General features: G+C 35.3%; 1 protein-coding gene across 4 annotated transcripts in view; it reads right to left on the bottom strand.

The window, feature by feature from the left end:
- The window catches only part of LOC123676322 (A disintegrin and metalloproteinase with thrombospondin motifs 16), a 95,737-nt gene that overhangs the window by 7,870 nt on the left and 71,778 nt on the right, over positions 1-16,089 (bottom strand). For all 4 annotated transcript variants that reach the window (XM_045612180.1, XM_045612171.1, XM_045612163.1 and 1 more), the window contains exons 6-7: positions 7,288-7,555; positions 6,964-7,229 (exon numbers count right to left, since the gene is read on the bottom strand). In XM_045612180.1, coding sequence (XP_045468136.1) covers positions 6,964-7,229; positions 7,288-7,555 — 534 coding nt within the window. The remainder of the gene's footprint in view (positions 1-6,963; positions 7,230-7,287; positions 7,556-16,089) is intronic.

The following is a 16,089-nucleotide window of genomic DNA, read 5'->3' as shown; positions in this document are numbered from 1 at the left end:
TAATGGCAATACTATGAATTATTTTTTGAAATTTCTTAGGTCATTTGTTTTCAGCAAATTTTGCCTCTGAATCATGGAAAGATACACGTGTTAACAATGTTTAAAAATTGTTTAATTGTTTTATCAAAATGAGGGCTGATTTGTGAATACTGGCAGAAATGAAAAATTTATCAACGTTATTCGGCTGATAGATTCACTATTTGCTGTATTTTTTAAAAATTTGGAAGTGATTTTTTTTATGATACAATAGTACTAGTTAGACAAAGACAAGCATGCACACAAGAGAATATTGATTTGGTAGCAGAAAGTTAAGAGAAAATCTGAATTTATCGGTTCAACTTGATTCTCAACATTTAAATCTCTCTTAAACAACAATAGGCAGAAATTTAAGGAAATATTTGGGTTAACATTCTTACATAATTCAACTGGTTCAAAAACTGAAGCCGTTATACCATCATAAACGTCCTTTATTTTCTGATTTTTCACTTTAATCACTTGAAAATGATGAACAATAATGGAGCTTATTTTTGGTTAAATGGTTATTTCAACAAATATAATTGCAAAACTTGGATTGATGAAAATGAACACCCAAATATTAAGACACCATTACATCCACTTGGTTGACCACCCAGCTCATTCTCCAGTAATTATTTTTTGCTTTTTGCAGACTTTAAAAAAAAAGCTCCAGCGAAAAAAATTGGGCTCTAATGATGAAGTCAAATTGTTTTTGCTGATTGGGCCCTGGACTCATGGAGTGAAGTGTTAAGTCAAATGAATAATAAGAAGAAGAACCTCTGGTTATGAAACAGCTGACGTTAATTTAGTCAAACAAATTGTGTCAAGTTCATAAAGCGAAGTTCTAAAGGCAAACAGGAAGAAACGTTTAATCAATCAGTCATTTGAAGATGACAAAATAAAAACCGATTCTAATGAAAATCAAGCTCCTGTATAAACGGTGTCAAGTCTATCTTTATTTCCTATAAAAATTCAATTTCCTCATAGATTACCGAGTCACTTATCATTGGCACATATTCACCAGAAGTGGCAGAAGTAATGATGAAAAATTAGTTTACGTTCGCAGTAAACCTCAAGATTTATGTAAAGATCCTTCTCGACTTAATCTTGAAGATCTGTCACTCCTCTTAATCCTTTTAAAACCGTGTTTATTCAGCCCGCGAACACAACATTTGAAGGACGCAACTTGGAGTTATTTTTAACCTATTCGTCTGGCATCAGACTCATCAATCCATTCAGCAAATCCACGTCCATTCTTGAATATCGACGAAAATAGTAAGCAACGTGCCGATCAAAGGATTTTTTACGTATTGGAGGCTGTTCCTCCTAGGATCTATCACCGGATGACATTGAAACTTCTTCGATCATACCACCCACGACTGTTTCACACGTCGGTTTAGGTGAAAAACACTGCCAATTTTACGCTGTGGTTTATTATTTCCTCTTTCAACGCAAAATATCTCCACACACGATGACAAAATATATAATTATCAATGTTAAACAAATTTATGAATAGCCAGCGGGGTAGGTATTCATTATTTTGCGAAATCCCAATGAAAATTTCTAAAATTTATATCTCCGGAACTGTAAGTTTTGTAGAAGATACAGGACTTTGCGCTAAAACCAGTGAGATTTATGTTCGAGGAACTTTTCAATCCAAATGTGTATGTAAATTGAAACGCAATCAATTCACAAACTCAAAGATAAAACACAAAATTAAGTTTAGTCAATTCGAATTATGCTCTCATGACAAAATATACATAGGCGTACAACTTTGCTTTTGCCGTTTTTTCCGAAATTTGAGGCTTCATTGTAAAAAACTTGTTATACATTTATGATTCAACGTATTATTCATCACTGGCCAATACTTTCTCCCATCTTTCGGGAGTACGAATCCCGCGTTGAAAAAAACTGGTCATCTTCTATAGCGATCCACGAATCGATCGAATTTTTTATTTCTTCATAAAACCGGAAGTGTTGGTCTTCCAGGCCGTGTGCCATTGATCGAAACAAGTGATAGTCCGAGAGAGCAACGTCTAAAGAATACTGCGGGTGGGGTAGGACTTTCCATTTCAACGTTTCCAAGTATGTCTTGACTACTTTCTCAACATGGAGTCGAGCATTATCATGCTGTAAAATCACATTGTGATGTCTCTCGTTGTATTTCGGCCGTTGTTCTTTCAATGCTCGGCTCAAACGCATTAATTACTATCGATAACGATCGCCTGTGATTGTTTCAGTCGATTTGAACAACTCATGATACAATACGCCGAGGTGGTCCCACTAAATAATGAGCATGACCTTGGAACCGTTAATATTCGGTTTGGCCGTCGACGTGGAATTATAGCCAGTATATCCCCATGATATTTTGCGTTTGGGATTATCGTAATGAACCAGTTCAGAATGCTATGCAGAAGTCCATTTCGTCTTTGCCTTGTAAGCAGCTGTTCACAAGCAAACAAACGCCGTTCAACATTTCTCTGCTTCAACTCGAACGGCATTCAATTTGCTTATTTCTGAATCATTTACATGACTTTCAGACATTTTGAAATGGCTTGTTGCGTCACTCCCAGTGATCCTGCCAATTCTCGTTGCGTTTGACACGAGTCTTGGTCAAGTAATATCTCCAATTCTGCATCTTCGAAAACCTTCTTTCTTCCACCGCCATGCTGGTCTTCGACGTCAAAATCCCCGTTCTTGAAGCGTTGATATAAACCTCTTTCAGCAAGTTCTTCCACTAATAGCGGCCTCATTTGAGAGCATTCGATGAGCCTCAGCTGCAGATTTTTTCATAATGAAGCAGACAATTGAAAGCTCCTGCAAGTAACGAGAATTTGACTCGCAAGCTGACATGTTCAATAGAGAATAACTTTCTGATGCAGACACAAACCGAGTAATATTTCGATGGCGTTATGTTTACAAAGCAAAGTTGTACAACTAATAATTGGAGACAACCTTGGAGGCGAAACCTTTTTGATTTGATGTAATTTTTCTACTGGCAACTGAATTTTTACTCTTGGTCTGGTTGCATTTCTTGTGATTGTGGCAAGTCGAAATTTATTCTTCCTTATTTCATTATTTTTCATTTCCACTTGCTGGACAAATTTTCATTCTGAAGAAAAGTTGATTCGATCGGAGGCCATACGCCTCAGCGTACTAAGCGTCCCGGTTGATCCGCCACTGATTATTGGAAATAATAAACCAAAATTCATTCATCCGAGGATTTGGAATCTTCCTCGTTTTTCGAAGGCTGACCATTCATTCAGTCATTTCTATTCTTTTCCCACAGACAACGTCACCGGATCCATGCGGTACTCCATCGATTCAGGCACCTGTTTTATAAAATGCTAATTTAGCCCATAAATCCGCAAGGTGTTTGCCATAAACACCGTGGCAGTTTATGAAAGTACGTTTAGGAAAGACGCGATTCATGATTTGAGGGGACATAATGGATTAAGTAATGGATTAGTTGTGAATTAGTTTTAACTTTTATTGGGCCGTAAAGATAAAAGCTTTTAATGCTCTGAGATTGAAACCAAAAGCGGAATTGTGGTTTGAGAGGTTTATTGGATTGTATTTTGATGTATAAAGAGATGAGAGAGTTACAAGATTCTCGAAAAGGTTTAGTCTTTCAACTCCTAGTGTCGCCTCATGTCAAGAGAATATCTCTTTGAGAGAATTTATTTGGTGAAAACCGTAATCTTATAAGTTCAACTGTATTCCAGCTAAAGAGGAAATTGGAAAATGACGAAGTTCTCGAAACTTTATTATTGCTGATTTTAACATGAAACAAAAACCTTCAACAGTCATTTGTTTTTGTCAGTGGATATAGCATTTCCCCTAAGAATCCAGGTATGTAGCCATACAAAATAAATACCTGAACGGGATCATCTAAAGCAAGAATGTCAAAATAGGACCCCCTCGAAATCGTCTCGAAGCCCCAGGAGAACTTCCAAACCTTCGATTTCCGTCGCGGTTTTGGAGTATACGGGGTGTTGATCATTATTTTGACATTCATTCCTCTGTGATTAATTTGAAAGTACAACTTCGAAAAATCTACTGAGGGTTACAATCTCATATTTGATTAGTTATTATCTCGATACTTGAGGTTTGATGTTTTTTTTGATGATAGAAATTTTGATACTCTTTCTTTCAACCATTTTTGTCATAATAAAAAGTTATTTGCATCAAATATTTTTATGTGGGCAGGGGCCATACGGTAGTTCCTAGGAAAAAAAGCATATGGAGAACTCATCCTAGAATCAAACAAGTATACCGGAAAGAAGTTATGAGAACTTTTCATATATCACGTCAATTTCCAATTTCCCCTTATAGCTTGAAAACAATCGAACTTATAAGATTGCGGTTTTCACCAAATTAATTCTCTCGAAAATCGAGCCCGAAAATTTGCCATTTTTGTAGCTCAAAGGGATTCTTTCTGAGATCCCCTGACTAGACAATTTGGAGCATCCTATACAACATGACCAAGGCTCTATAAATTAGGCATGAGAAGATCGAATATCTCTGAACTCATCTCTGAAAACTGCAAGATATCTAGGAGAATTGGAGAGATTAGCACTAGCAGGAGGATCACTTGGTGTTATTTTGTGATACACCATTTATTATACACATATTTGGAAAAAATTCAAAAGATGAATATAGAATTGCAATTGGTTCAGGTGGGATCGAACAAAATTGTTAAAAAAAGGTTACTAGCATTCCACTCGAGCGTAAACTGTATAACCACATTCCTTCAAGAATGATACATGTAATCTAACGTTTCTCTAACTTTTTGATACCTTTTCTGTAAAAAGATTCGTATTTGCTTTCGAACTAAAGCAAGTTAAGTAAAAAAATGAATTCAGATCTCTCGATAAAGGTTATCGTACTATTGTCAATCGATAAAATTAACAAATTTTAAAACTAGATTCCTTAGCAACAGCTATTGATCCTTTGTCTCAACTCGTTGATATTCAAATCAGGAAGTAGGCGGCCAAATTGATTAATTTTCATTGATGCTTATCATTAACTTAATGTCGCTTTTACAGGACCACTTACATGTGTATCACACTGCTTTCGACCAGGAGAACTATTTGTTTTTGTCCAGTTATGAAAATTCTCACATGTCTGAATAGTTTATATTCATAATATTCAATAGTATTTTGAGATTTTAATTAAGATTTGGGAAGGTCAGCTTGAATATCATTAGAGAAGTGTGAGATCAACACATCGAATCACACCAATTGTTCATTTCATGGAGGAAGAACTACTACTTATCTTAACTTATTGAGAATGCTACGAGAACGTTCTTGGTGTTCAATGTTTATATCCCGAATTTCTTAGGTCTCTGTCAGACAGCTAGAAGTTTAGAGCTTGAATGTCTCGACCGCTTTTCAATGCACTCTACTACCTTCACGCACGTGTTTTGTTTAAGTCAAAACGTCGTAAGCCACGTTAAGCCCGTCAAATTCTAAATATACTAACTGACAAAGAAACTGCAACACCTAGAAGGAGCTGATTAAATTTAATTTTTTTTTTTGGAAAAACATAGATAGTATAGCAATGATTGAATTTGTAGAAAAAAATCGGGAAGGTTTTTTTCATGCAAACAATTTTTGTTACTCAAATATTGAATATTGTAGTCGTTTTTCGCAATTTCTTCAAATTTTATAACAAACCAGCTATTCGAGGAGATTCAAAGTCGATGTTTAGTTGTTGTTAAAATGTCTAGAGCACATGTACGAGGAATTTATCGCCAGCTAAGTGAATTTGAAAGAAGTCGAAATATTGGTCTATGTGAGGCGGGGCTGTCATTTCAAGAAATCGCTAACCATACAAATAGAAATTCAACTACTGTTATGAGATGTTGTCAAGCGTGGTTCGATAAGGCCCAAAATCGAAACAGAGTAGGCACCGGACGTGGAAGGGGCACAAATGAAGTTCAAGATCGACGTCTAAGTCTTATGGCCATTAGAGACCGATTTGCGACAACTCGATCTTTGGCTGATGAGTGGTTAGGAGAACAAGGCCATCCTGTAACTGTCCGTACGGTTTACCCTCAAATAAGGTCTTTTGGACTGCAGCATTTTCTATCCCAACTTGTGTTACCTCTGACAGTGGAGCATCGCCGGCAACGATTACAGTAGTGCAGAGAACGTCAACATTGGAATTTAGAATGGCATCAGGTCGTCTTTTCTGATGAATCTTGAATCTCCTTGGGTGCACATGATGGCCGAAGAAAGATCAGACGACGTCGGGGAGAAAGACGTGAACCTCAGCTTGATGTTGAGCGTCATGTACACTGACAGTGGGCGTTATGGTATGGGGTGCTATTGCACATGCGAGTAAGTCACTTTAAGTCTTTATTCGAGGTAACATGACAGCGCTGTGTTACCTTCAAAGAATAGTGGAGTCATATGTTGCCTTTTACCTTAACCGGCTCGAAAATCCAATATTTTCGTTAATTTAATGCTCGACCCCATGTTGCCAGAGCTAGTTTGAACTTTTTTGAAGCGACCCATGTAAACATTTTACCATGATCCATTGATCTTTCTCCCATGGAGCATGTTTGGGACATCGTGGGTAGAAGGCTTGGAAATTTACCTCAGCCCTCAAGGACTTTGGCGGCTCTGAGACATGAAGTACAAGTAGCTTGGGATAGTATCCCTCAAGAAGAAAAATATTATCTCATTGAATCAATACCTAGACGTGTTGGGAAGTGTAATCGCGTTGGAAAAACACATTATTGACAAATTGTAAACCCTTCGTTTTTTTCTGAAAATTTCAATCATTTACTCCTTGCTATACTATCTATGTTACCCCAAAAAAAAAATTTTAAATTTAAACAGATCCTTCTAGGTGTTGCAGTTTCTTTGACAGTAAGTATATATCAATAAGTAGACAAGGCTCGTCTTCAAATGACAAACTCAAAATATATTTCATACGAACCCTACTGATGATGATTCCTGCTATGCTGATACGTATCTTGGGTCCTTTCAGCAGCTTGTACCTCAAATCCACACCATTCCAAAACGATACAAAGTATCTCTTAATCTGCAAGTTGTCACCACCATGTAGTCTGTAGCCATCGTAGTCCACAATCACCAATATCTCAGGATATATCGTATATGGTGCTTCTCTTTTGTTCCTATCTGATCTGGAGGACCTTGTCGATCTTTTGTGCCTTTTGATCAGATGGTCAGGTTCCATAAAGGCTGAGATGAGGAAGAAGGAGATAAAGACATAGAATAAATATTCGATAAATTGACTTACCATAATCACTGAAACTATCGTCTTGTTGGGCTTTCTTCTTCTTGTAGACTATGTGATGTTGCTTATGGATTTTCTTTCTTTTGATTGGTACTCCTGTGTCTATGGATACTTCGGAACTTAGTTCACCATCGGAGTCTAGGAACATTTCATCGTCTGTTGGATTGTATGGTATTTCTTCCGATCTGTTATTTCCGTATGTTTTGAGAATTTTATTCCTGAGTCTCTGTGGGATTGGCCTGATGACGATATCTGGACCAATACTTCCTTCCTGAAAAGAAACGGAATGATTGAATGAAATAGGAACTTCCTTATGAGTAGAAATTAAAGAAAAACCAAATCAGAGTCTTTTGGATTTTTTCTTTCTACTCAAGAATAGGTTAAAATTTGAACGTTTTGAAAACTATCCCATTTTAAGTGTTTGCTTTTGGTTTGAGATTTATTTTGAGTTTTCAGATCATTATTGTATATTTATTCATTATAATGTGAGGGGGATAGTTAGTCTTTGATTTGTAATTGCTTATGTGTGAATACCTCTTTTTTTAGAACTTGAAAATTCACTTCAGGTACGGTGTTGTTGTTTAGTTGAACAAAACATATTTTTTGTTCATGAACAAGTGAATAACATCAACGAAATTTGCTGAAATACGCGCGTTATTTCAAAATTCAAAACATTTTTCGTTGTTTATGACGGCCAACAAAAAAAATATAGTGAACATGACCTTGACTCATCCTTGACCACGTAACAACTTGTAGAAATCTGATGAAGATATGCTTCGCTGTAATACTTATGCAACATTTCCGTCAAATAACATCAACAAATTTCGTCTTTTTAATGTAATTCTTGAATTTTTTTATTCAACACATTTCAATTGTGAAAATGGATGAAATATAACTTTTAACACCTGAAAAAATTCTAAATGAATGTGCACATCCATATTCAAAGATCTTCAGTCTAGTCTCTAGTATGACATACTTTTATCATATCTGCATCATTTTCATCAGATAATAAAAACCAAAAATATTATATGAACAATAAAAACAATAAGAAAAATTCAGGGTTGAATTGAAGACGCTCTTTACAGTTGCCAGATTTCAATAATTGAGACTTGAGAACAGATCATAGACCAATAAATAATAAAGCATATCAAAAATCAAGGTACCACGTTTCCTGAAGATCGCATCATCATCCACAACAATGCATACTTGAATAACACTGATTATATCATGCCTGCTGATGACATTTGAATAGATCGCTGGTGAAAAGGTGTAACGATGAAGTGATTGAAGAAAGGACGATAGACTCTAATTATTAGGTACCTATTCATTTCCTCATAAACCAATTAAACTTCAACAAAACACAATAGAAAAACAAACATCCTCAGTATTGACCTAAATAATCCTATAACTGAATAACTCCCATCTTGGTTCATCATTTGAATACTTATTTTAACCTCGGAAATCTAAAGGTTGGTACCCATCATCGTACATGATCTTGAAATGTAATATAGCAATAGAAATGAGCACCGAATGACAAACAAGTACAGGGTTTTCCAATTAGAGGTTTGATTTTGAATAGCCCGATATCTGAACGGCTGTCACTTTTTGACATTTGTCAAATAAAAACTTCTCGACTGACATTAATGAAAATGGAGGAAAAGTTTGAGCTTTTTAGACAATTTAGTGATGTGAAAAATCTAAACGTGTGCGTCGCTCAAGAAATACTGAGAATAGTGCTGCTGTAGCTCGACAAACCCAGGTTTGTCGATTCCTTACCGATCTTGGGTATTATGCATTGAAAGCTCGTTTTCAACAAGACGGCGCTACGTGCCACACAAGAAACGAAACAATTGCAATTTTGCAAAAAAATTCCTGATCGTGTTATTTTTCGAAAAGGTAATCACGATTGGCCATTGAGATCTTGTGAATTAACACCTCCAGACTATTTTTCTTGGGGCCACGTAAAAATTTGGTATATGCCAATGCTAATTGGAAAACCCTTTATAATTGTTTGGCATATACAGGGTAGTTGGTTTTAAGCGTAAATTCACATTCCATCCAAAGTGTAACTATATAAAAGCAGCAGAGATGACCAACCAAAAAAAATACCTAACATTTTTGAATTGAAACAGTCTATAAAAGCATTCCAAAGAAGGGTCGATGTTATAAATGAATGCAGTTCTTTTGTCACCAAAAATCTTCAAAAATTTTGAAAAATCTGCTATTTGAACTGACTCTTTCAAGTTTTTCAATAATTTTTTTGGAAACTCTTGAACTTCGAAAAATATTTCCACTATCAACTGCAGTAATATACAGAGTGGTCAAGATTTTGATTCTATAACTTTAGCGTCGGATAGAACAACTATTTCCATGAAAAAACTTCGTTTTGAGATACAGGGTATTAAAGTTTAAAAAAAATCTGTTTTTTACTTATAACTCTGTTATTATTACATTCATTGTTTTAATTTTTAGGAATTGAAGTTTAAATAATGTAATGTTTCGAATAAGGTAAATGTCGCTTGCCCAAATTATTCAGTGGCGTAGATATAGGGGTGCGATGATCCTTTTCCTATTGAAAATCTGCACCACTGTCTTTTTTTCAAAAAAATATTTCATTTCTGAAATCAACGGAGTTTCACTAAAAAAAAAGGTCTCCTGAATGTCTGAACGTACCATTTTCGAGATAATTGAGTACAACGCAAAACCTACTCACGAAAATCTACAAAAATCAATTTTTTAATTTTTCACATTAATGATTAATGAAAGTAAAAAATTGACGTAGTGTATTAATACGCTTTCAGATGGCATTCAATTGAATATTTTTTCATAAAAAGAGTTGTTCTATCCGACACCAAAGTTATTGCACTCACCTCACAATTACAAATTCCAAATATTGATGTTAATTATTTCATCAGTGGTAAATAAGGAATAAAATTTTCACGAATACCAATTAAATTGATTCTGCAAGCCAACTAATTTTTGCAAGTAATTGTAATCTTTCGAAGATAAAAATCAACATATTCGACCCAATCAACAAATTCTATCCTCACGAATCTATAAAATCTCAACAAGACACTATAAAACCACAAATAGCCTTAATTGGATCACGATTTGATCCAAGACCTCGCGCATCTAAAGGTTGATACCCATCATCACTCCCGATCTTGATCTGTGATGTCTCAATGAAAACGTGGGCGCAGTGATTAAGAGCCAACAAGTTGACGTCCGATGATTTATAAGATCGCCTTCGCCTTGAAACTTCATCCGGCCAAAGAGCATATCCATCTCGAGCGCAACAAGAAGGTGAATCTCGAAAAGTTCAATGGGCATCACCGTCCTTGCGAACCTCGCGGGTGTTCCACCTTTAGATCCCGTAGATAATTGTCAGATTCGATTATCAATTAGGCGATAAGCTGGAATCATCGATTATATTATAGATTTGCATCTTCGGGAATATGTGGGTCTGCTAATGAAGTCAAATTAAATAATAAGCTGGTTGAATTTGAGCAATAGCTTGGAAAGGACGCTCGATACACAATTCTAATGTAATAACTGTAGAACAATGTTGGTCAAGGTTGGGTTCTTATATTGTGTTTCTATTTTTGAGCCATAAAGAAGAATTAGGAAATATTGGGAAATTATGAGAAATGCAGCGTGTTGTTTGAACAACGTATTATTCGCGGTTTGTTGATATTTCAGTTTTTTTGTGTTAAATTACAAGATTTGCTCTTGAATTTCGTCATTTTTAGCGCGTTGAATATGTATTGTAAGGCATATATTTGTTTTGGTTTTCATTGAAAGCAAATGAGTATGATTTCAAAACAAATCTTTGTTTGAATATGTAACGTTTTTTTGTCCTAAGAGTGGTAATTGGTAATTTGTTTTGGTTCGCAGTGAATTAGAGGAATTGCTATTCATACAATTTCTGTAGGATTACAAATGAACTAATTTTCATTTTGATCCATTTCAATATAAAAACACGAATATTACATGTTTGTTATTGAAAATTTCGAGTTTTTTTTCATAGTAGATATTTATAGATTATTTAATGAATTCAGTAGTTTCATCAAATGAAATAAAACAGAATAAATTTCCACAAAAATATTGGATTAATTTTGTTATAGGAAATAAGGTTTTTAAATCCCTCTTGATTTCAGCTCTAGAAAGAATTATATGGCATTTAAGTGCAAAAATTATAACTGCAACACTCACTTACATTATTAATCATTCGTAGATGAGAAATATAACTTAGGTATTGTTTTTAGTTTGGATTTTAAATTGAATAATACCAAGAATTGAGATACCCAGTACAGATTGCAAAGTAGGTAGATAAATTAAGAATGCTACATGCTTCTAAAGACAAAATGTTGATCTTAAATCAAAATGAAATCATCGATCAGTAAAACGTACTTCAATAACAATGTATAGGTAAAACAAAGAAGCAGCGTCATGAATTTTAAGTTCCTCGCTTAACCGTTCGTTGAAGTCTCCAAACCACAGAATGGAAAATTCCATATTTCGGGAAGACACCTGCTTTTAAAGGTTGTTTACAATCAATTTAACACTTCAAATGATTGGTATAGGTCGTTGGCTCCAACGTCTTCAGATTGAATATAGTCGTCGAAAAAAATAGCGTAAATAATAATAAATCATTCATCTGTGTGTTAAACTCTGACGAATTAACTATAAATCTAAATCTATAATTAGCGATTTCATTATTACAAACGGATTGATTGGAAAGCAATCAATTACGTAAAACACCGGCTTTGGAAACAGACTTCAAAGTTCATTGCGTGAACGTAATCGAGGAGAACCAATTTGTAGCGAGGATTCTGTGATTTTGGTTCAATATTTGCGCATAAAAAAAATTTAAGAAAATATCTGACTTGGCATCAGGAGCTTTTGAGCTGATTGTTCATTCATGCGCCGTTGTGAATCTTAAAACTGTATAGATATATAGGGTGTTAGTGAATAATTGCGACAAACTTTCAGGGGTTCTGTATGAAAAATTACAGTTCTATATAACTTTGGTACGAAAATGCTTTGTATGGGGTGATAAAGTTTTTTAAAACCTGTTTATCGCTCTCAAGTTTTTGAAAGACAAATAGGTGTCACAGAGATATTTTCATTGAAAATCATTTTTGAATTGCCTGTTCAATTTGGGACAAAAAATCTCTCATGTCTTTCTTCTTATAGGGATCTTAGAATTTGACATGAACATTCGAATTTTTATTTTAGATAATATATATGATGTAAAATCCTGTCTTCTCAAATCTTTTGTTACGATTATATTGGTAATTTTTCTTACGATGTTTTTCTTGGATTTTCCATTTTGTAGGAGCTTGAAATCGCCCAAAAGCAAAATATAAGTTTTTTGTCGATATTGATGTGACTGGCTTATTTATTTTTCTAAGGATTATATAAACGAGAAACTTTGCAACAAGATTGAAATTGTTATTTTTATCTGCGTAAAATATTAATCTCTTTCAAAAATTTCAGATTTTTACCTATAATTTCTGAAATAATGTACTAATCGCCGAACTGCAAGCATTTTCGTGATCTACATAGTCTTATAAATCAATAAAATGATACAATAGTCCCATGAAGGAAATTTTAATTCTTTTCAATTTTCTAAGGGTTAGGTATGGAAAATTTTACGAAAATTTTGGACGAATAATTTTTCAGGTGTGATCGAAATTTGGCTAATCAGGAATCGTCAATTCTTGCACTGCTCATTGATTTTGCGTAGACCTCACAGTTTTGAAGAAATTCGAACTCGATATTGAAGAAAAAATTGAATTTCCACCAAAAATTGTTATATTTCCTAAATTATTCGTCATAGACCCCTCAAATAGAAACGTTTTTTGAACATCGGGTTCTGATCTGAAACAAAGTGAGGTTTCAAGGGCGTAGCTTACGTCCAGGAGAAGTTGCAGCCTCGGGAATTTCATCCATTTTTTTTTCGGAAATTTCAGATTTTTACCTATAATTTCTGAAATAATGTGTGTACCTCATCCTTATCAGCATAAGTGTAATGGTCTTCGGTTTGGGATTGTGTTTTGTCTCCTAAAGTCCTCTATTCTTGCCGAACTCTTAATAATTTCATTTCGGTACATTGATTTGCTATGAAGTACAAATGTATCTTCTTGGCCATTTGTAGACATTGACTGTTTCCCAAAAATTCCAGGTATTTGCCTGGGTTTTCTAAATACGGTACCATACTTGTCATTAATAAACGGCGCTCTTTTATTCTAGGGAATAAAGCTTTAACCATTTCTTAACTCAAGCCGAATTAAATTGACTTTTCAAAATGCTGATCATGAATCGTAGTGTAGTTTCAACAGTAACTAGTGTTGCATCTTCGTCTGTAACTTATGATTGGCTTATTGCTTTCTGGGACGTTTCAAATGACGTTTGCGCTCTCATTGTCTAACATGCAATTTTAATATGGAATCCCGCAGATCCCGCATAGATTCCGCAATTGCGGGATTGAATTCCCTAGTTTTGACACTTTGACAATCGATGTCAACCTGTTGAACTACAGAAATAGTTCTGCATTCAAAAGAATCAAGGTGGATACATTCTTGTCTTCGAAATAACTGAAGAAAAAGTATTCTACAAGACGTCTGCTGGGTCCACTAATTTAATATAATATTTTCAACACGTAAACTTATCCCTTTACCTTGTCGACATTCAGTCGACTCGTTCACAATGAACTTTCGAATTATTCTCCCCGACTGTCACCCATTAACTTCTCACATACATCCACCAAACAAGTTTACGCAAAAAAAAAAAAATTGCAGTTCTTCCGCCTCGTACCCTTTTCCAAGCCACTCGAATTTACGAACCGACAACCGTAGACAGCCGTCCTTGATTAAAAAATCGATATTCCTGAATAAACAGCCGATGAGAGCGATAAATTCGATCGTTATTAAAAGCGTATTATTTGTTTCCTTAATCGACTCTAGCCTTGGAAGGCAGGAGAAATGAAAAGGTCAAGGAAGGTTTCGTTCAAAACAGGGAGTTATCGGTCTTAGACGATTGTAATTATTCATTACTTTCCGGATAGGCAACACTTATTTATAAGATATTTTTTTTAATTATGTCATTGTGTTGTATCGGAGAAATCTATATCAGATATGGGGTGTGACTTAATTGATAGATTGTTGACTGTCACTTCCTATTCTGGTGAATATTGTAGAAACGGAACGGTAGATAGCTATGTGTAGAATGAGCTGTAGGTAGTGTAGTTTATGCAATACCGTATCGTGATAAATCAGAAAGATTTAAGATTCCATGTTGTAGTTTATGATTTTATAGACTACAAAAAACAGGAAGTTCGAAAATAATGGTTCTGTGCGGAATACGTATCGCGCATTACGTCCATTTTTTCGTCGACAAAATCGTCCATCAGACCAGTTAATTCGATTAACCATGGAACGTTTTCGTACCACTTTTACTCTTATTGATAACTCGCATCCTCAGAGAAGCCGTACGGTGCGTACAGAAGAAGCTATTGCTTCTGTAGAGCGTAGCATTGAGGAAGACCCGAATGAGTCTATCCGCCATCGAGCACAGGAATTGGATCTGTGTCCATCCACTTTATGGAAGATTTTGCGGAAGGATCTTGGTTTGCGTTCTTACAAAATCCAACTCGTGCAAGAATTGAAGCCAAACGATCATGAAGTAAGGCGTAGATTCGTCGAATGGGCCCAAAATGAGATTGCCGTTGTTCCCGATTTTCATAAGCGAATTTTGTTCAGCGATGAAGCGCACTTCTGGTTGAATGGCGTAGTCAACAAACAAAACTGCCGCATTTGGAGTGAAGCTAATCCTCAAGTGTATGTCGAAACATTGTTACATCTAGAAAAACTGACTGTTTGGTGCGCTTTATGGGCTGGTGGAATCATTGGTCCGTACTTCTTCAAAAACGATGATGGCCAGAACGTTACAGTCAATGGTGATCGGTATAGAGCCATGATTACTAACTTTTTCATTCCTGAATTGAACAACCATGATGTCCAGGAGCTGTGGTTCCAACAAGACGGCGCAACATGTCACACAGCTCGTGCCACAATCGATTTATTGAAAGACACGTTTGGTGACCGCCTAATTTCTTGTTTTGGACCTGTGAATTGGCCTCCAAGATCTTGTGATTTAACACCGCTAGACTACTTTCTGTGGGGCTATGTCATTGATCTATGCGGATAAGCCACAAACCCTTGACCATTTAGAAGACAACATTCGCCGTGTTATTGCCGATATACGGCCACAAATGTTGGAAAAAGTCATCGAAAATTGGACGTTCAGATTGGACTACATCCGAGCCAGCCGTGGCGGTCGAATGCCAGAAATCATATTTAAAATGTAATGCCACAAGATTATCTTGCGGATAAATAAAATTCATGTCAATCGAATAATCCATCGTTGTTTTATTGCAATTTAAAGTTTTATAGCTTTAAAAAAACACTTCTTATAATGGGAAGTTAAAGATTGACAGAGAAAAATGGCACCACGAAACCATTTGGCATATTTGGTCCATTGATGAACTAAAATGAACTCATGTAGGCCTTAAACGCAACTTGAAAATATTTATTCTCTAGGTCTTTTCTGTCGCATAGATATCAACAGATAGCATCACAAAATACGAATAGAGAATAACGCAAAATGTTTTTCATGAGCTTTCAGATATTCAAATGCTATTAAGAAATATGTTTTGTTATTATTTAATCTGCAAATAAAAAATTCAGCTCTGGATCCCACTGTGATAAATTGAAAATTAATATTCGAACTTAATGATTTTTC

The sequence above is a fragment of the Harmonia axyridis genome, chromosome 1, assembly GCF_914767665.1.
Source record: "Harmonia axyridis chromosome 1, icHarAxyr1.1, whole genome shotgun sequence".
In the NCBI taxonomy this organism is placed as follows: Eukaryota; Metazoa; Arthropoda; class Insecta; order Coleoptera; family Coccinellidae; genus Harmonia; species Harmonia axyridis.
Note: the sequence above shows the minus strand (reverse complement) of the source record. Positions and strands in the feature narration are given on the sequence as shown.